The 17972-nt window shown below is 35.3% G+C and overlaps 1 protein-coding gene and 1 pseudogene across 2 annotated transcripts in view; one reads left to right on the top strand and one right to left on the bottom strand.

Moving 5' to 3' along the window:
• CCDC73 (coiled-coil domain containing 73) overlaps window positions 1-17972 on the bottom strand; it is a 107727-nt gene that overhangs the window by 64025 nt on the left and 25730 nt on the right. The window contains exons 4-5 of the mRNA XM_080814982.1: window positions 16237-16272; window positions 15210-15284 (exon numbers count right to left, since the gene is read on the bottom strand). Coding sequence (XP_080671108.1) covers window positions 15210-15284; window positions 16237-16272 — 111 coding nt within the window. The remainder of the gene's footprint in view (window positions 1-15209; window positions 15285-16236; window positions 16273-17972) is intronic.
• LOC308351656 (protein SET-like) lies at window positions 874-1679 on the top strand (annotated as a pseudogene). The gene has a single exon. The product of its transcript is annotated as a protein SET-like (transcript).

The raw sequence follows: 17972 nt of genomic DNA, 5'->3' as shown, positions 1-17972 counted from the left end.
ACTATTTTTTCCTTGGGACATTTTTTTCAAGATGTTATTTACCATAACTTTTTTCTATATAACAAAACAATATATTCATTAATTAATTAAGATATATTTATGGAGCACCTACTATATACCAGTCACTTTCCTTAGGACTCGGATACAGCACTGAACTAAGCAAATCCCTGCCCTCTAGTGGCTTTCTGTCTAGTGGAGGCAGTATAATTACTCATTTCAGCAGAATAAGTTCCAAGAAGTAGAATTCCTCTTAATTGTTCCTTTTCCTAGACTTTTAACAATTCTTACATAGTCCTCTAGAGTGGCTGACCAACTTAAAACTCCAACAAGCTGTGGATGAGTGTTCATTGTTTATGTTTGTTAAATTTTAAGCACAAATAGTTTACTTCACATTTCCTATGCAATCAATCTAGCACACTGCCTTGAATAAACTGATAATTTTATTTCATTTTTGTGAAACAGATCATTTGTGATTTATTTCTTCAACAAATAATGAATACATACTATAAGTAAAGCACTAACATACACATTGAGGGTATAGTACTGAGCCAAAAAAAAAAAAAAAATCCTGTCCAGATTAAATTCTGGGGATTGTAGAAAATAAGCAATATAAATAAGATAGATGGTCTATTAAATATTAGTAAGTACTAAAGAAAAATAAATCAAGGAAGGAGATTACATAAGATGCCCAAGAAAATCTTTTCTGAGATGGCATCTTTTGAGTCAAGACTCGACAGGAGCGAGGAAGAGAATTTCAGCAACTGGAAAGGCCCCAAGGTAAGAGAACATCTGGGTGTTCAAAGAACAAGAAAGAATAACTGGAGCTTCTTGCAGACATGTGTCTTCCCTTGTTCCCTGGGCTTTCCTCACAGCATGACTCCCAAACACCAGTCTTTGATCCTTTGATCCTCAAACAAAGAAACTGAGATTGCCTCCTTCTCCAAGCCAGAGAAGACATCACCCCTCTCCACTTGCGGAAGGGAGACACAGAACAGCAAGAAGCACCTGAACATACTGATGAAGTACAAGATGAAACAGACTTGCTGAACAAGCCAGTGAGGAAATTCTGAGTAGAACAGAAATATAAGAAACTCCAACCATTTTTCCAGACACTGAAATTGATTCCCAAAATCCCAAATTTGGGGGTAACAACATCTGTCAATGATCCACAAGTGTCTGTACCGCTTGGGAAGGAAGGGGAAGAGGCACTGCATTATTTGACAAGAGTCGAAGTGACATAATTCAAAGATACAAAATCAGGTTACAGAATAGATTTTTATTTTGATGAAAACCCTTACTTAAAAATAAAATTATCTCCAAAGACTTTCATCTCCATGAGCATGGTGATCCATCTTCAAAGTCCACTGAAATCACACTGAAATCCGGAAAGGAACTGACAAAATGTTCAAGTCAAACACAGCATAAAGCCAGCAGAAAGACACAACCAGAGAGCTTCTTCACCTGATCTACTGACCATTCTGAAGCAGGTGCACATGAGTTAGGAGACGTCATCAAAGATGATACTTGGCCAAATCCATTACAGTACTACTCAGTTCCTGATATGGATAACGAAGAAGGGGAAGGAGGAGAAAGAAGGATCAGAAGATATTGATGAAGAAAGTGAAGAAGATGAAGATGATGATGGGGGGGAGGGAGAAGAGGATAAAGGAGAGGACTAATGAAACTATGATGGAGTCCAACCTTCTTTTCTGAATTTTCTCAGTCCCTGGGAGCAAGCTATAGTATTCCCCACCCACCTTCTCTTGTGCTTATTTGCCCTGTTTTTTGAAGCCTCTTTCTTCTCCTTTTATAAAATGGTTCTCAACTTATGGAGGCGGGGGGATACCTTGAGCAGAATACACTGGGAAAAGAATCTCTCCCCCTTTCTGTTCCAAATTCATTTTTATTCCTTCCTGTCAACAAAAATTTTATGGAATCAACATCCCTGTGCTCTGTGGGAAAAAAGAAAAATCTTCTGCTCCTTTAGGTCTGCTGGAACCTGGAGGGTGCTAGGCTCCTGTGTAGCAGTGCAGAGAATTCTAGCTTTTTGTCCTCCTTTCTCTGTATATTGGACTCAGAGATTACGTTGTGTCTGTACGTGAATAGGACAGTTAGCACTTACCGACATGTATCTGCCTACTTTGTTTAAAAAAGGAAAAAGAAACTTTAAAAAATGGGGTAATAGAACATCAGCAAAAGGGAGGTTTGAGATGTTTAGGTAGGTTAAGAGGGCATTTTGACAACATGTCTTCTCCTTTGGAATGTTTAATTGTGACGTTTAACGACATCCTGCAGTTTAAGTTGACACTTTGAAAATAAAATCGAAATAAGTCAAGCAGAGAAAGAATTATCATATGGTTTCACTTATTTGTGGAACATAAGGAATAGCATGGAGGACAGTAGAAGAAAGGGAAAAATGAAGGGGAGAGTTAACAGAGGGGAGATAACTATGAGAGACTATGAACTCTGAGATACAAACTCAGGGTTTTAGAGGGGATGGGGATGAGGGAATGGGTTAGCCCAGTGATGAGTAGTAAGGAGAGCACATACTGCATGGAGCACGGGGTGTAAATGAATTATGGAACACTACATCGAAAACTAACGATGTACTGTATGGTGTCTAACATGACATAATAAAAAAATAGAATAATAGATAAGATAAAATAAAATAAAATTCTCTCCTAATGATGACTTGAGTCCTACCACTTGATGGGAGAATCAGCAGAATCTGTAGGATTTTACTTGGGATTGACATTCTCTACTATAATTTTGATCCTGTTTATTTTTAATTTTTTTTGTTTCACTGGAAAGGAAAGATTAAGCTCAGTTTTAAATGTTAAAAGTGTACAAGTTGCTCTGTTACAATAAAATTAAATGTGTAAACACACACAAAAGAACAACAAGAAAGCCAATGCGGCTGGAAGGGAACAAGCAAGGGGAAGAACAGCAATAGAGGAATTTAGAGAAAAGAGGAGGCAAGGGGGGGCAAATCATTGTCGGTCTTATAATGCATGATGATACAGAGTTGGGTTTTTACACTGAGACAGGAAGACTCTGAAAAGTTCCAAGCACAAGTGTAACGTAGCCTGACTTGCTTTTTTAAAGTGTCACTCTGTTAACACTAACAAAGAACACAGGTGGAAGCAGGAAAACCACTTAATAAGCTACTGTCCTAATCCAGATGAAAGAGAATGATGGTTTTAATAATGAATGTAGTGAGATGTCATCTGATTCTGGATATACTCTGAGGAGAATGCTGAAAAAAACTGCAAAATGAAAAAAGGAAGCCATAACTAATGAGGCAAGAAAAAACAAAGAAGTTTTCAGGAGGCGGATATTTTTTAAAGCAAAAAAATCATGTTCCTGGTTTTGAATATATCAAATTTCACGTAAATCCAGGCAGGATTTGGGGCTGGAGATACACATTTGAAAGTCCTTTGCACAAAGATCCCATCTGAAAGACATGAGATGGTATGAGATCAGAGTATTTTTCAAAGCATACAGACAAAAGAAAAGTAAAAGGGCAGATGTCATCTAGAAAAATAAGAGGAAAACAAACTTCAGAACACTTTCAGTCTAATCCTGAATTTATTATTTGCTCCTATAATATTTAATTTTATGTGGCAACTTGACTGGAACAAAAGATGCCCAGATTAAACATTATTTCTGGGTGTGTCTGTGAGAGTGTTTCTGAATGACATCAGCATTTGAGGCAGTGGAAAGAGTAAAGTAGAATGTGCATTGGCTCTGTTTCACTGAAGAACCTTCACTAACATAGCTACCATTTGCCAAAGGTAAAACTAATATATCTAAAGCAAATTTACAAAATTCTTTCAAGACACTGTTTGTTCTCCAAACATTAACACCTCTGCATTTAATTATTTCTGAATCATGATTCACAGCTACATTTTATCAGCATCTCTAGAACATTTCTCAACTTAAAAAACTACCATGTAGTAACATTCCTATGAAACATAAGTAGAATTTCAAAGTAATACAACTAGACTGACATGAAATCTTTTTATGGAGGCTATTATACATAATGATTTTTTTTTCATTCTAAAGTTGCACAAAAGTAGATTATAGTATAAAATACAGACATCTCTCTGACACAGGAAAAAAACTATACTGGCACTAATTAACTTATTAAGTATAGAAGACAATTTCAAAGAAAAAGTAAAAATATTTTCCTATTACAGTATCCCTTACTTTGTGAAATATTTTATAAAAAGCAGACTATGAGGGGCGCCTGGGTGGCTCGGTGGGTTGAGCCTCTGCCTTCGGCTCAGGTCATGATCTCAGGGTCCTGGGATCGAGTCCCGCATCGGGCTCTCTGCTCCGTGGGGAGCCTGCTTCCTCCTCTCTCTCTCTGCCTGCCTCTCTGCCTACTTGTGATCTCTCTCTGTCAAATAAATAAATAAAATCTTTAAAAAAAAAAAAAAAAGCAGACTATGAAATGCATTTCTTTACAGCAAACCTTATTTTCCCATTAATTTTCTACTAATTGGTTTTATGTTATTTGGGAATAAAGTCCATCAAAACTATGTTTAAAAATATTTAACCTGGGGCACCTGGGTGGCTCAGTGGGTTAAAGCCTCTGCCTTCGGCTCAGGTCATGATCTCAGGGTCCTGAGATCGAGCCCCAAATCGGGCTCTCTGCTCAGCAGGGAGCCTGCTTCCCTTCCTCTCTCTCTGCCTGCCTCTCTGCCTACTTGCGATCTCCATCTGTCCAATAAATAAAATATTAAAAAAATATATTTAACCTTTTCCCTTTCCTGAACAATTCAGTCCTAAGTCCACAGGCCAGAGTAGGGTAAGGTAGGTGTCCATGGGGAAGGGTGGAAGGGGTCACGGTGGCAGCATTCCAGAACAGGGTATCAGGCCTGAATGAGGAAAAGAGGATGCCAATGAGAAGGAGGGAAATCTACTGTGGGAGTCAGAAGCTGAGTAAGGTACTATTGCAGGTAATATGGTATTACATACAGAAAACCTGAGGGGCCAGAAGACTCTTAATCTCAGGGTCTTAAGTTTGAGCCCCACGTTGGGTGTAAAGATTACTAAAGAAAAGAAAAAGAAAACCTAAAAGACTCCACCAAAAACTACTAAAACTGATAAATGGATTCAATAAAGTTTCAGGATACAAAATCAATGTGCAAAGATCTGTTGTATTCCTATACACCCATAATGAAGCAGCAGAAAGAGAAACTAGAAAACAATCCCACTTAAAATTGCACAAAAAATAAGACATCCAGGAACAAACCTAACCAAAAAGATGAAAGATTTATACTCTGAAAACTATAAAACACTGATGAGGGATGCCCAGGGTGGCTCAGTCAGTTAAACGGCTGCCTTCGGCTCAGGTCATGATCCTAGGGTCCTGGGATTGAGTTCTGCATCCGGCTCCTTTCTCAGCGGAGACCCTGCTTCTCTCTCTGCTTCTGATTGCCTCTCTGCCTACTTGTGATACCTCTCTCTCTCTCTCTCTCTCTGACAAATAAATAAATAAATCTTAAAAAAAAAAAAAGAAAAAAAAACACTAATGAATGGAATTGAAGGTGACACAAAGAAATAGAAAGACATGCCCTGCACATGGATCAGAAGAACAAATATTGTTAAAATGTTTGTGCTACCCCAAGCAATCTACACATTTAATGCAATCCCTATCCATATGCCAACAACAATTTTCACAGAACTAGAACCAACAATTCTAAAATCTGCATGGAACCACAAAAGACCCTGAATCTCTGAATAGCCAAAGCAACTTTGAAAAGGAAAAGCAAATTGCTGGAGGCAACACAATTCTGTGTTGTGTTATATTACAAAGCTATATTACAAAGTTATATTACAAAGCTATAGTTATGAAAACAGTACAGTACTGGCACATAAATAGACGCACAGATCAGTGGAACAGAATAAAAAAACAAGAAATAAAACCCACAACTATATGGTCAATTAATCTTCAACAAAGCAGAAGAGAATATCCAACTGTTCACAGTCTCTTCAACAAATGGTATTGAGAAAACCGGACCACTTTCTTACACCATACACAAAAAGAGACTCAGAATGGATTAAAGACATAAATGTGAGACCTGAAACCATAAAAATCCTAGACTAGACCACAGGCAGTAATGTCTCTGACATGAGCTGTGGCAATATTTTTCTAGATATGTCCCCCAAGGCAAGGGAAATAAAAGCAAAAATAAACTATTGGGACTACATCAAAATAAAAATCTTCTGCACAGCAAAGGAAACAATCAACAAAACTAAAAGGCATCCTATGAAATGGGAGAAGATATTTGCAAATGACATAGGCAATAAAGGGTTAGTATCTAAAACATATAAAGAACTTACAAAACTCAACATCCCCAAAACAAATAATCCAATTTAAAAAAGGGCAGAAGACATGAAAGACGTTTCTCCAAAGATGACATGTAGATGGCCAACAGACACATGAAAAGATGCTCCACATCACTCATTGTCGGGGAAAGGCCAATCAAAACTACACTGAAGATACCACCTCACACCTGTTAGAATGTCTGAAATCAAAAATACAAGAAACAACAAATGTTGGGGAGGATATGGACAAAACAGAGCACTCATGCACTGTTGATGAGAATGCAAACTGGTACAGCCACTGTGGAAAACAGTATGGAGTTTCCTCAAAAATTAAAAAGAAGTGTATGATCCAGGAATCACACTACTGGGCATTTACCCCCAAAATACTAAAACACTAATTCAGAAGGATACATGCATCCCTATGTTTATAGCAGCATTATTTACAATAACCAAACTATGGAAGCAGCCCATATCCATCAATAGATGAATGGATAAAGAAGATGTGAGATAGATAGATAGATCTATAGATAGATAGGTAGATCTCAAATATTCCACATACTATGGAATATTATTCCACTATAAAAAAGAATGAAATCCTTCCATTTGCAATGACATAGTTGGAGCTAGAATGTATAATGCTAAGCAGAATAAGTCAGTCAGAGAAAGACAAATACTATATCATCTCACTTAATATGTGAAATTTAAGAAACAAAACAAATGAGCAAAGTTTAAAGAGAAAGAGAGAGGGAGGAAAACCATGAAACAGACTCTTAACTATAGAGAATAAACTGATGGTTACCAGACGGGAGGTGGATGGGGAGCTGGGTGAAGTAGGTGATAGTGATTATGGAGAGCATCTGTCATAAAGAGCACTAAGCGATGTATGGAATTGCTGAGTCACACTGTATACCTGAAAATATATAACACTGTAGGTTAACTATACTGGAATTTTAAAAAATTTAAAAAGAAGTGGAGTAAGGTGAGGCAGCAACCCTGAAAAAGGGCAACCCAATTCATGGTGTCAGAGTCCAAGCAGGGAAAAGAGGGCATCCATATTAGGAAGGAAGCCATGGCAAAATGATAAACTGGTTGTATACAGGGTAGTTTATCATAGAAGTAAATATATTAAGGATAAAGAATGTCACATTTCTCACTGTAAGAGAAAAGAAATGCATAAACACAGAAAGGAAATAAACTAAAATTAATAACCTCATGGTTTCATATTAAAATTGGAGGTAGGGGTGCCTGGATGGCTCAGTCACTGGGCATCTGCCTTTAGCTTGGGTCATGATCCCAGGGTCCTGGGATCAAGCCCTGCATCAGGCTCCTGCTCAGCGGAGCAGGCTCCTGCTTCTCCCTCTCCTGCTCCCCCTGCTTGTGTTCCCTCTCTCGCTGTGTCTCCCTGTCAAATAAATAAATAAATAAATAAAGTCTTTAAAAAAAATTGGAGGTAATGTGATTTCATGGTTTTTTATATACATAGGTTGTTAGAAACAAACATTATAAATTATAAACATAAATATAAATTATAATTCTGTGTATGTAAATACATACATAGATCTCTGTCCACCAAGAAAGTCTGAAAGCAGTGATGTATCAATAGCAATGAGTACAACTGTGCCCAGATCTTTGCTTCTATATACCATTTTCCACTAAAAGGAACCAGGGCAACATGGTGAAATGACTGATTCCAGTGCAAGGTCAGGTAAATTACAAAATGATCCTGGCATATTTTGCTATCCTCTAAAAGCAGGAAAATGCTGAAAGAATGAAGACATATCCAAAGGACTCAGTAATCAGCTTTATGGACTCTCACTAGCCAAATCAAGGATAATTTGAGCAACAAAATAAGTGACAGTCACAGATTTTAATCCATTAAAAAAAAAACTATGAATCTATACTGATAAAAACAAATAAATGAATATAGGAAAAGTTTGGTGAGAAATAGAATATTTACATAATTTCAAAGTATCTCCTTACAAAATACTCTGATTACAAAGGGGAAAGAGTACCTTTTTAATGGAGAAATTTTTTGAAAGAACAACAACAAAAAAATATGTAGAGATGAAGAATGCAGTGAATGCACTGAAAAAATGCAAGAGAGAGCCTTAAGGCCACATTGAATTGAATAGAAGAACCAGTGAACTCAAAGACAGATCATTTGAAATTATTTAATCAGAGAAGAAAAACAAGTGAAAGAGGATAAAGAAAGCCTAAAAATTTATAAAACAGCATCAAAGGAATCAATATAAGCATTATGAGAGTCCCAGAAGGAGAAAAATAAAAGAGACAGAAGAAAGCTTACTCAAAGAAATAATGGCTGAAAACTTCCCAAATCTTGGGAGGGAAATGGACATCCAGATTCATGAGACTCAGAGGACCACAAACAGAATGAACCAAAAGAAGAATACAACAAGACACATTATAATCAAGTTGTCAAGTCAAGGGAAAAAAAGAGACTTCTGACAGTAGCAAGAGAAATGCAATTCACCAAATTTAAAGAAACTCCAATAAGATTATCTGTGGACTTCTCAGCAGAAAGCCGCAAGCCAGAAGAGAGTGGGATGATATATTCCAAGTATCAAAAGAAACATCTGCCAACCAAGAATACCATACCTAACAAAACTATCATTTAAAAAATGAAGGAGAAAGTCTTCCCAAACAAAAACTAACAGAATCTGTTACCACTTGCCTTGTCTTATAAAAAATAATTAAGGTTCAGTTCTTCAAACTGAAACAAAAACATGCCAAACAGCAATGCAAAAAGCATACGAAAATATAATTCTCATTTGTAAAGTATATAGACAAATATAGAGAAATTCAAGACTGAATCAGTAGTACATAAATTCCTTTAACCCTTATATAAAAGTTAGGAAATAAAAGTGTATTAGTGAATACACTATAAAAAGATGCAAACACTGTCCATAAGAACACAAAGTTAAGGGGGCAAAATACAGTGCTTTTGTATGCAATTAAAGCTGCTGTCAACTTTAAACTGTTATAACTACAAGATATTTTATGCACGACTTCAGATAACCCTAAAGATAAAAACCCATAATACATATACAAAAGCTAAAGAGAAAAAAATCAAGAAAATCACTACAAAAACATCAAATAACAAAGGTAGACAAGTGATGCACAAAATTACCACAAAACAGAAAACAATTTACAAAATGACAACAGTAATTCCACACCTACCAACAATTACCTTTCGTATAAATGTATTAAACTTTCCAACCAAAAGACAAAATGACAGGATTAAAAAAAAAAAAGATGCGTGATATACAGCTGTTCCTGCTTATCTGTGGTTTCACTTTCCATGTTCAATTACCCATGGTCAAATGCAATTCAGAAGCAAATGATTCTCCTTCTGATGTATCTAACACTACATCATTCACCTCACTTCATCTCATCACATACACACTTTATCATCTCACACTATCACAAGAAGAAGGGTGAGTTTTATTTTTTAAAAAAATATTTATTTGAGAGAGAAAGAGAACAGGGGGAGAGGGAAAGAGAAAATCTTTAAGCAGACTCCCTTCTGAGTGCAGAGCCTGATGTGGGGCTTGATCTCACGACCCTGAGATCATGACCTGAGCCAAAATCAAAAGTCAGATGCTTAGTTGACTAAGCCACCCAGATGACCTGAAGGTTGAGTTTAGTATAATAAAATATTTTAAGAAAGAGAGAAAAAAAGGAAAGAAAAAGATCACATTCACATAACATTTATTACAATATATTGTTTATAATTGTTTTATTTTATTATTAGTTATTATTGTTAATCTCTTACTTTACCATAGATATTTATGTATAGGGAAAAAACAGTGTATTTAGGGTTCAGTATGATCCATAGTTTCAGGCATCCACTGGGGATCTTGAAACATACTCCCTGTTGATAAAGGGGGACTACTGTATTATCTACAAGAGACTCACTTTAGATTTAAGGACACAAATAGGCTGAAAGTACAGAGATGAAAGAGATATACCGGAGAGTAACTAAAAATAAAACACAAGTAACTATACTTATATGAGACAAAATAGCCTTCAGGTCAAAAATCTGCCTGTGGAGACAAAAAAAAGATCATGATATAATGCAAAGGAGTCAGTTCAACAGGAAGCTATAACAGCTGTATATGCACCCAACATCAGAGCACCTAAATATATAAAGCAAATATCAAGAGATCTGAAGGGAGAAATTGGCAGAAATACAGTAATAGTAGGAGACATTAATGCCTCACTTAACAATAATGTACAGGGATGCCTGGGTGGCTCAGTCAGATAAGCGGCTGCCTTCAGCTCAGGTCATGATCCCAGGGTCCTGGGATCGAGTCCTGCATTGGGCTCCTTGCTTGGTGGGGAGCCTGCTTCTCTCTCTCCCTTTGCCTGCCACTCTGCCTGCATGTGCTCTCTCTCTCTCTCTCTGTCAAATAAATAAATAAATAAATAAAATCTTTAAAAAAACAAAAAAACAATAATGTACAAAACATCCAGACAGAATATCTATCAAGCAACAGCTGACTTAAACCTCAATATGGATCAAATGGACCTAACAGATAAACACAGAACTCTTCACCCTACATCAGAAGAATACACATGAAACATTCTCCAGGACAGATCATGTTAGGTCACAAAACAAGTCTTAACAAATTTAAAAAGATCAAAATCATTCCAAGCATCTTTTCTGCCTCCAGTGGAATGAAACAAGGATCAATAACAATAAGAAAACAGGAAAATTCACAAGTATTTGGAAATTAAACACCACTCCTGAACAATCACTGTGTCTAAAAAGAGGGAATTTTAAAAATATCTCTAGACACATAAAAACAATAACACAAGGTAACAAAACTTCTGGGATGCAGCAAAAGCAGTACTGATGGGTAATTTTATAATGATTAATGCCTACATTAAAAAAAGGCATATTTCAAATAAACAATCTAATCTTACATCTCAAAGAAGTAGGAAAAAAGAGAACAAGCTAACCCAAAAACCAGCAAAAGGAAATAATAAAGATAGAACAGAAATAAATTAAATAAACAGAAAAACAATAGGAAAAAAAATCAATAAAACTAAGGGTTATTTTTTGAAAGAATAAATGAAATCTACTAACCCTTAAATAGACTACCAAAGAGAGAGAAGATTCAAATCAGTAATGTCAGAAATGGAAGGAGACATTACAGTGGATGCCTCAGAAATAAAAAGAAAAACTATACACCAAAAAATTGGTTAACCTGGTAGAAATGAATAACTTCTTAGAAACATATAACCTGCCGAAATGGAAGAAAGATGAAATGGAAAGTCTGAACCTACCCATCACAAATAAGGAAATTGAATCAATAATTGAAAGCCTCCCAAGGAAGACAATCCCCAAACCAGACAGCTTTATGGATAAATTCTACTAAACATTTGAAGAATTAATATCCCAGTCCTTAAATTCTTCCAAAATATAAAAAAGGAAGAAACACTTCCAAACTCATTTTATGAGGCCAGCATCACTCTGATATCAAAGTCAGAAAAAGACAATAAAAGAAAAGAAAATTACAGGTCAATATCCCTGATGAACACAGATGTGAAAGACTTCAATAAAATTCTAGCAAAATCAACAGCATGTTAAAAGTTCATACATGGTGACCAAATGGGATTTATCCCTGGGCTGCAAGATGGTCTGGTATATAGAAATCAATCAATGTCATACATCACATTAACAGAATTTTAAATACCACATGTTCATCTCAATAGATGTAGAAAGTGCATCTGTCAAAATTTAACATCCATCCATAATAAAAACACTCAACAAAAGAGGTACACAAGGTAAATGACCCCAACACAATAAAGGCCTTATATAAAAAGCCCACAGTAAACATCACCATCAATTCAGTAGAAGGCATGGATATTCATTATTACCACTTTCTTCAACACAGTGCTGAAAGTCCTAGCCAGAGCAATTAGATAAGAAAAAGAAATAAAAGATTTCCAAATCAGAAAGAAGTAAAATTTTCTGTTAGAGAGGACATGATCAGATATTTGGAAAACTCTAAAGACTCAATAAAAACACTGTCAGAACTAATAAATGAATACAGTGAAGTTGCAGATACAAAACAAACATACAAAAATCAGCCATATTTCTATACACAAACAACAAACTATCCAAAAAGGAAATTAAGAAAACAACACATTCACAACAACTAAAAAATATTTAGGAATAAATTTAACCAAAGAGGTAAAATATTTGTACACTGAATATTATAAAGCACTGATGAAGGAAATTTTAAAGACCGATAAGTGGAAAGACATCCTATGTTCATGGATATAAGAATATTGTGAAAATGTTCGTATTATCCAAAGTGATCTACCAATTCAATGCAATCTATCAAAATCACGATATTAATCTCTATAGAAATGGAAAAAAATCCTAAAATTCATACAAAACCACAAAAACCCCTAAATAATAAAATAATAGCTAAAGCAAAATAATAGCTAAAGCAAACTTGAGCAAGACAGACAACGCTAGAGGCATCATGCTTCCTGATTTCAAAATATATTTCAAAGTTACAGTGATCAAAAGAGTACATTACCGGTATAAAAACAGACATATCGGTTAATGGATCGGAATAGAGACCAGAAATCCATGCAACTACAGCTAACTGATCTTTAACAAGGGCACCAAGAATACACAATGGGAAAAAGATAATCTTCAATAAATGGTGTTCAAAAAACTAGATACCCACATGCAGAAGACAAATCAGACCCTTATCTAATACCATATACAAAATCTCATACTATGTACAAAAATCAACTTAAAATGGATTAAAGACTTAAATGTAAGACCTGAAGCTTTAAAACTACCAGAAGAAAAAACAAAGGGGAAAAGTCTTTGACATTAGCACAATTAGTGATTTTTTTGGATATGACACCAAGAGCACAGGCAATAAAAGCAAAATTATGTCTACTGGAACTATGTACATAAAACTAAAAAGCTTCTGCAAAGAAAAGAAATAATCAACAGTGAAAAGGCAACCTATAATGGGAGAAACATTTGCAAACCATGTATTTGATTGGGGTTAATATCCAGAATATATCAGAAACTCATACACTCCACAACAACAAAACAAAACCAATATAAAAAATGGGCTGAGGACCAGAAAAGACTTTTCTAGAAAGACTTACAAATGGCCAACAAATATATGAACAGGTGCTCAATATCACTAATCATCAGGGAAATGCAAATCAAACCCAAAGAGGTATCACTTTACACCTATTAGAATGGCTATGACCAAAAAGACAAGAGATAACAAGACTGGTGAGAATATGAAGAAAAGAGAACCTTCTTACTACCTCAATCAACTAAAGAAAGAAAGTTTATCATATGCTTAAACAAATCCACATTATGATGTGAATTACCAGATTAAGGCAGTGACTATCAGAATCCCTCCACTGTAAAAACATATTTGGGTCTTTGTAATTAAGGTTATCTATAGAGTGGTAACTTCAAAATCATGTATCTTCTCCCCTAACAATATTTATTTTACTTTGTATCTCATTTTATTGCTTGTCTTCCCCCACCTTGAATGGAAGCTCCATAAAAGTAAAGATTTTTGTCCTTTTCATTCATTGCTGTATCTCCAGCACTTAGGACAGTGCTTGGCACAATGCAGACCTTTAGTAAATATACTTAATGAATCATCATTAGCTGTACACCTCTGTATTCTATATGAAACCGTGAACAACCTAAAGGCAAATGTAATGTTTTTGTCATCTCTGTATTTGCAGAAAATAAGCAACAGTACTTAACAAATAATCATGACTGGCTTAATGCTATTTTATTTTCACTTTTAAGGACCACAGGTAATCAGTTATATAGGCCTGACTTGGTTTTTTCATTTATAAAGTATTAAAAATAACATATTTATTTAATTGTATTACAGTAAGAAATAATGAAGCTATTTTACTATTTCTTTTTAAAATAAAAGATGAGACAGTAAACAGCAAGTGTTGGAGAGGATGTGGAGAAAGGTAAACCCTCTTACACTGTTGGTGGGAATGCAAGTTGGTGCAGCCACTTTGGAAAATAGTGTAGAGATTCTTTAAGAAATTAAAAATAGAGCTTCCCTATGACCCTGCAATTGCACTACTGGGTATTTACCCCAAAGATACAGATGTAGTGAAAAGAGTGGCCATCTGTACCCCAATGTTCATAGTAGCAGTGGCCACAGTCACCAAACTGTGGAAAGAGCCAAGATGTCCTTCAACAGATGAATGGATAAAGAAGATATGGTCCATATATACAATGGAGTATTATGCCTCCATCAGAAAGAATGGATATCCAACTTTTGTGTCAACATGGACGGGACTGGAGGAGATTATGCTGAGGGAAATAAGTCAAGCAGAGAGAGTCAATTATCATATGGTTTTACTTACTTGTGGAGCATAAGGCATAACACGGGGGACATTGGGAGATGGAGAGAAGTGAGTTGGGGGAAATCGGAGGGGGAGATAAACCATGAGAGACTGTGGACTCTGAGAAACAAACTGAGGGTTTTGGAGGGGAGGGTGGTAGGGGGCTGGATGAGCCTGGTGGTGGGTATTAAGGAGGGCACATATTGCATGGAGCACTGAGTGTGGTGCATGAATCTCGGAACACTGAAAAAATAAAATAAAATAAACTTTAAATAAATGAATAAACAAACAAATAAATAAAATTAGAGGAAAAATCCTAATTTGAAATTTAAGGCTTTCAGGAAAAAATTACAAAGTTACGTGATATATGAATGTTTGTCAACTTTGTTTTGCTAACATACATGTTTAGTGGACAGTTTACTAATACAATGCTAAAATGCCAAATTACTTTTTAAAGCAATACTAAGTTACTTTACCTGTAATGCTTTTAGTGTTTCCTTCAATCCTTCTATTTCTTTCTCTTTTATTTCTGTAGCAAGTTGATATTTTCCCTTTAAGTAAAAAAACTATACTTCAGTACTTTTCAACGTAAATGATATTATCAATAGGGAAAATACAAAAGCTCAAAAACCAAAACCTCTACTTTAAAACTAACACTTCACAGCTTTAAACATGGATCTGCACAACTTACATTCCTAATGACTTCAAAATATGAACTTATGATAAGGCCTTTATAAGATGACACATACCATGAAATGAAAATTATAACAAATCATTTTATCACTGTAATATTAACAAAGATTTATGGAGGCTTCAATGCATGATAATATTTATAGAGGTTTCACTGCACGATAATCATTTTATCAATAGAGCATTCCTGAGAGTTTATGGACACTATATAATTATCTAATTCACATAGCTAGAATAAATATATTCTAACTAATAAATTACAAGTATATTTGTCTTATAAAGATATGGAAGAATTATTTAAAAGGCCTTTGTAAATAGTACATTCATTAATACAATAAAAACATGCATTAACTATTAAATAATTAGAGAAAATATTTACTACTAGGTGAATTTCTAGTTCAGAGTTGTATCTTCTTTTCCAACTGGTCTGCATCCAGATGCAAATCATTAAATGTTCATTTAAACAGGTAGTTATACTGAAAAAGCACTAAAAATATACTCAATAGAAACTTTACAGTAGAATAAAAAAAACATTAATTTGGGGGCTAAAGAGATCTGGGTTCTAGTCCCAAATTTGTCATTTTAGAATGAGAGCTTCAGCTTCAGCAAGTCATTTTTAATCTTGTTAGGCTTCAGTATTACCCACTGTAAAATGACAGGGATAACATGATTTCCTTGGCTCTTTTTAATTTCTAAGATTTTAAGCAATTAACAGTCTCCATTAATCTAGTGCTAATCCTCCTTTTCATTGTGAACAATTGATAATTAAATGCACTTAACTATGCTTTAACTTACTAAAAAATTAATAAATACCTTTTCTTCTTCCAAGGCACACATCTTCATTTGCAACTAATAAACAATTTTAAAAATTAAAATATAGGTCAGTAAACTGTTAGCAGTGATTTACACTGGTCAGTGACCCTATAAAAATATTTTACATGTCTGTACTACTTGAACTTAATACAATGTGAATGTGCTACCTTTATATTGAGAAAATAAAATAACAAAAGGTATGAAAGGGGGCAAAAAGCCAGTCACCAAAAGAAATGAGTGATTTAATCACATGATTAGGGATACCAATCATCCTTGAAAATTTAGTTTTTCCTTCCACGAGTTTTTTCCTTAAATGTTTCAATATTTTGCCAACTACTCTTTAATAACACATAACGTTTTCTGAAGGCACACGTTTATGCAATTAGTATCATTTGTATTAGCATTGACAGTATTTTCTGAATTTTTTTTTAAAAGATGCATGTAGCTGACTCATAAGTAAACAGTGATATTTTAAGACAGTAACTAGGGTCAACATGCCCAAGAAAACTAATAAAATAGTCTAAGAAACACAAGGATACTAGGTAAAATTGTCAAGAAGTCAAACTTTTCTTTGGAACTTCTCACCACATCCCTAATTCACATTCAACAATTGGGAAAAGGAGAAGAGTGGGGAGGGGAGGGGAGGAAAGGAAACAAACCAAAGGGGGGGGGGGGAAGAGCCCAAGAGCACTTTCTCCATTACCCTTCAGATACCCAGATATTCTTGTTTTGCCCAAAGTCCCTTGTGACGAGAGAGACATGGACTTGCCCTCTCCTAAAGAATACTATGTGGCATATTTGGCTTCTGCTTCCTTAGTGTTCAATTAAAACTCCCATAATTTTGAGGTCTAAGGCTAATCTCAGATTAAAAGGAAGAAAGTTTATCATCTGCTTAAGTAAATCACACTACAGTGTGAACTACAAATAACCTCAACCAACTAGTGATTTACCTTATATACATGCATTTCTTTTTATGCATTTCTCTTTTTTTTTTTTTTAAAGATTTTACTTATCTATTTGACACACAGAGAGAGAAATCACAAGTAGGCAGAGAGGTAGGCAGGGGGGGGTGGGAAGCAGGTTCTCTGCTGAGCAGAGAGTCCAATGCGGGACTCGATCCCAAGACCCTGAGATCATGACCTGAGCCGAAGGCAGAGGCTTAACACACTGAGCCACCCAGGCGCCCTATGCATTTCTCTTTCTAAACATACACACTTGTATGGAGAAAAAGACAAAAAAGAGGGAAAGAAAAGAAAAAAAAAGGGTAATGCTGGAATGACTATAAGGAAAAAATTTCTTGAGAATATTTTTCATGAGCAGATTTCTTACACTTATATTTTCTAATGAGGGACTGAAGAGAAATTTGAGGTACTAAAGAAAATCTATAGGACTCAAAATAACTCAAAGTTGTTATTCATTTTTTTAATCATATATACACATACGTGTGTGTGTGTGTGTGTGTATGTTTTCTCTGCTCTTAGTTGCTGATAGTATTTATGAAGGCCTCAGCGCATGACAATCACATTTCCTCATCCTTCACATCTCCCTCCTTTCATCTCAGTTTTTATCAGTGTTCTATTTCTGGCTTGGGTAAAGGAGGAAAGCAGAAAAGGCAGGATCCTAGGATACTCCAATCAAAGAGAGAAAGGGGAGAAGGGAGAGAAAGAACAAGAGGGCACACATCAATAACCTAATTTATTTAGAACAGATGGAAATACATCTCCAAGGAAACAGTT

This window comes from Martes martes (genome assembly GCF_963455335.1).
Source record: "Martes martes genome assembly, chromosome: 10".
In the NCBI taxonomy this organism is placed as follows: Eukaryota; Metazoa; Chordata; class Mammalia; order Carnivora; family Mustelidae; genus Martes; species Martes martes.
Note: the sequence above shows the minus strand (reverse complement) of the source record. Positions and strands in the feature narration are given on the sequence as shown.